This window comes from Rhinopithecus bieti, unplaced genomic scaffold, assembly GCF_001698545.2.
Source record: "Rhinopithecus bieti isolate Rb0 unplaced genomic scaffold, ASM169854v2 scaffold_1070, whole genome shotgun sequence".
Lineage (NCBI taxonomy): Eukaryota > Metazoa > Chordata > Mammalia > Primates > Cercopithecidae > Rhinopithecus > Rhinopithecus bieti.
In genome coordinates this window covers 4943385-4946128 of record NW_016803844.1, presented here as the reverse complement: position 1 = coordinate 4946128, position 2744 = coordinate 4943385, and the positions used below count along the sequence as shown (strand labels likewise).

Here is a 2744-nt window from a genome sequence, read left to right as displayed (position 1 = left end):
AAAAAAAAAAAAAAAAAAAAAAAAAAGAAAAAACCTTAACCCCCACCACAGACACAGATTATATCTTTTTGGTATGTACCTCATTAAGTTCCCAAAACACTAAGTACTACAGAATTTGAGATATACCTGATCAATTTTTAAATTTATCTAGGTTTTATAACAAATCTATATGACAGAATTTGCGGTAGCTGCTGCCAGAAAGTGACCATAGTTTGTCTTCTTTATACCTCTTAGCTTTCTTTAATTTATTAAAGAAATCATTGAGTTTGCATTACGTCAAAGGGCCAAAAAATCTTGAGTTTTTATTATTCACTATTATTATGTGTGTTTCAGTTAAAGATATAGGAAACATGACATTTCAATGTAAGCTTTTTGAAAAACTATTAAAATTACAATCATCATCTAGCCTCAGGTACAGAAATGGTCCAGTTCAACCAAAAGGGAATTGTTTTGTAATGTTCTTTTTATTCTAAACTTAGAGCTTTAGTATGATACATTTTTACTATTTACTTGTATTTGAATTTATATTTTATTTTGTGTATATATTTAGAGGTAGGTGAATTTAAAATAATAGCATTTTCTTTATGGTTTGATAATGCTATCAATTTGATCCTACTTGCCAGTTGTACTGCTTCATTGCCTACATGTTTTTATATTTGATGACATTGGTGAGTCAGTTGATGGCAACAGACCAGACTTAGAATTGAGGCTTAAAAACTTTATAGCAATATCGGTAATAGAAAACAGGGAGAAAAGATTCCTTTCAAACAATAATTTTCACAAAACAGGTATATAGGAAATGTCTGGATGAATAATTTTATTTGGAAATTTTGCTAAAGTTTTTACTATTAGTGACCAGGAGAATCAAGAAACTTGATTTCTTTGTGCTAATGAGCTTTGTAAGCGGGTTCATTTGCTGTACCTTTTAGTTGCCCCTTTCCGCATCAGCTAAATGAGGGAGTTAGACTGAAGGTCTCCTTCAGTTCAATTTTTCTGCCAATTTTAAAGAGATAGCATGGTAAAATAAAGAGAACAAGATTTTGTAGCCAAACAGACCAGGTTCATTTCTCACCTTGACTACTTTCTAGTTCTGTGTAATAAAATACTTTGATCTATGAACTTTAATTTCTTCATTTGTTAATTAAAATTAATACTACCTAATTATTGTCATTGTAAGAAAGGATTGAAATATTCTATGGAAAGCGTACAATTGTGTGTAAGGCAGTAAAGTGACAGCACCTCGTTGTCCAACCAATGGTAAATGCTATTATTGTTATTCTTATGAGTCAATGATAGGACTTCTGTCACATTTATACATAGAAGGGAAAAGATCATTTGATGTGAAACTTGAGACTTTGGTAACTGTATTAGCAAAGCAAATTCTACGAAGATAAATGTTTAAAAATCTTATGAGGGAGATGAACATTTTTAGCATAGAGAACTGGCTTTGGTTAACAGTGGATGGCAAATTAGTTACTTGCACATACCCTAGTTGAACCTTCCCATTTTTTCTCCTTACTGCAGGTGAACGCCCCTTCCACTGTAACCAGTGTGGAGCTTCTTTTACTCAGAAGGGCAACCTTCTGAGACACATAAAGTTACACTCTGGAGAGAAGCCGTTCAAATGTCCTTTCTGTAGCTACGCCTGTAGAAGAAGGGACGCCCTCACAGGACACCTCAGGACCCATTCTGGTAAGTGTCACCAACTCCTTGAGAAGAAAAGTAAAACAGGAAAATTTAGAAGAGTACTATTGGATGATAGTAACATGGCTTTGGTATGTAGTTAGTGATGACCAAGACAATATTATTATTGGTATACATTAGATAATTGATAAATCTATCAGGATGCATGGGTCTTTCATCTTTAGACTTTCAGGCTTGGCAAAAAGGAGCACTGTCAACTGGAGAGTATCTTACTTCAATATATTAGAATAAGAAAGCAGCTGTTATATATTTTCTATGATTTTAAAATTTTAAGAATGCAGTCATTATGGTTAATCCAGCATAAGTGAAGATCCATTATAATATCAGTTATGTTTTGAGTTACTATAGAGGAACTGAAAACTGATTTTTTTTTTTTTTGACTGATACAGTGCTCAGGCTGGGATCTCTGTGGAAAATAAAATGGTTTCTTTTGAACTTGAAAATATCCTCAGAAAATTGGCCGTTGAAGTATTTTATATTCTAATTTTAACTCTCCTTGTATCTTTAGCTCTCAAACTATAGTCGTTGGGTACTCTGAAACTTTGCTGTGTTTCATAAATCATTAAAAAAATCTAGAATATGACAAGTTCTTGGGAATAAAAGAAAAAAATCTGAAATAAATTTAATGTTTTCAAGAAATGCCAGAATATAACGCATAAAAGAGAAAGAATGATCAGAAATCCAAATGAATCTCATTTGACTTTTAGCATAAATTTTCATAACTAAGAAGTTAAACATGGAAAATTAATACAGAATACTCTCAAGCCAGTTTTATTTGTTTCTTCTGTTCATAATGACATACTAAATTTTAATTTTAATATGAAGATATGATGGAAGTGATATTTTAATCTACATTGACAAATTGTATTGGAGAGTGCTGAGGTTGTGAGATAATGCTTATTGTATTATCTCTCGTATTACATTTTCCTTTTCATCCTTAAGGCTGTACTGAGTTTTAAACATGAATGTGAATTGTGTAAAACTATTTTAAACATTAACTCTTAAATTTGGGGCAGTTACAAAATTAAATTAATGCAAAC

General features: G+C 31.6%; 1 protein-coding gene across 9 annotated transcripts in view; it reads left to right on the top strand.

Moving 5' to 3' along the window:
- The window catches only part of IKZF2 (IKAROS family zinc finger 2), a 176465-nt gene that overhangs the window by 110486 nt on the left and 63235 nt on the right, over positions 1–2744 (top strand). For all 9 annotated transcript variants that reach the window (XM_017855659.1, XM_017855699.1, XM_017855680.1 and 6 more), the window contains one exon: positions 1525–1692. In XM_017855659.1, coding sequence (XP_017711148.1) covers positions 1525–1692 — 168 coding nt within the window. The remainder of the gene's footprint in view (positions 1–1524; positions 1693–2744) is intronic.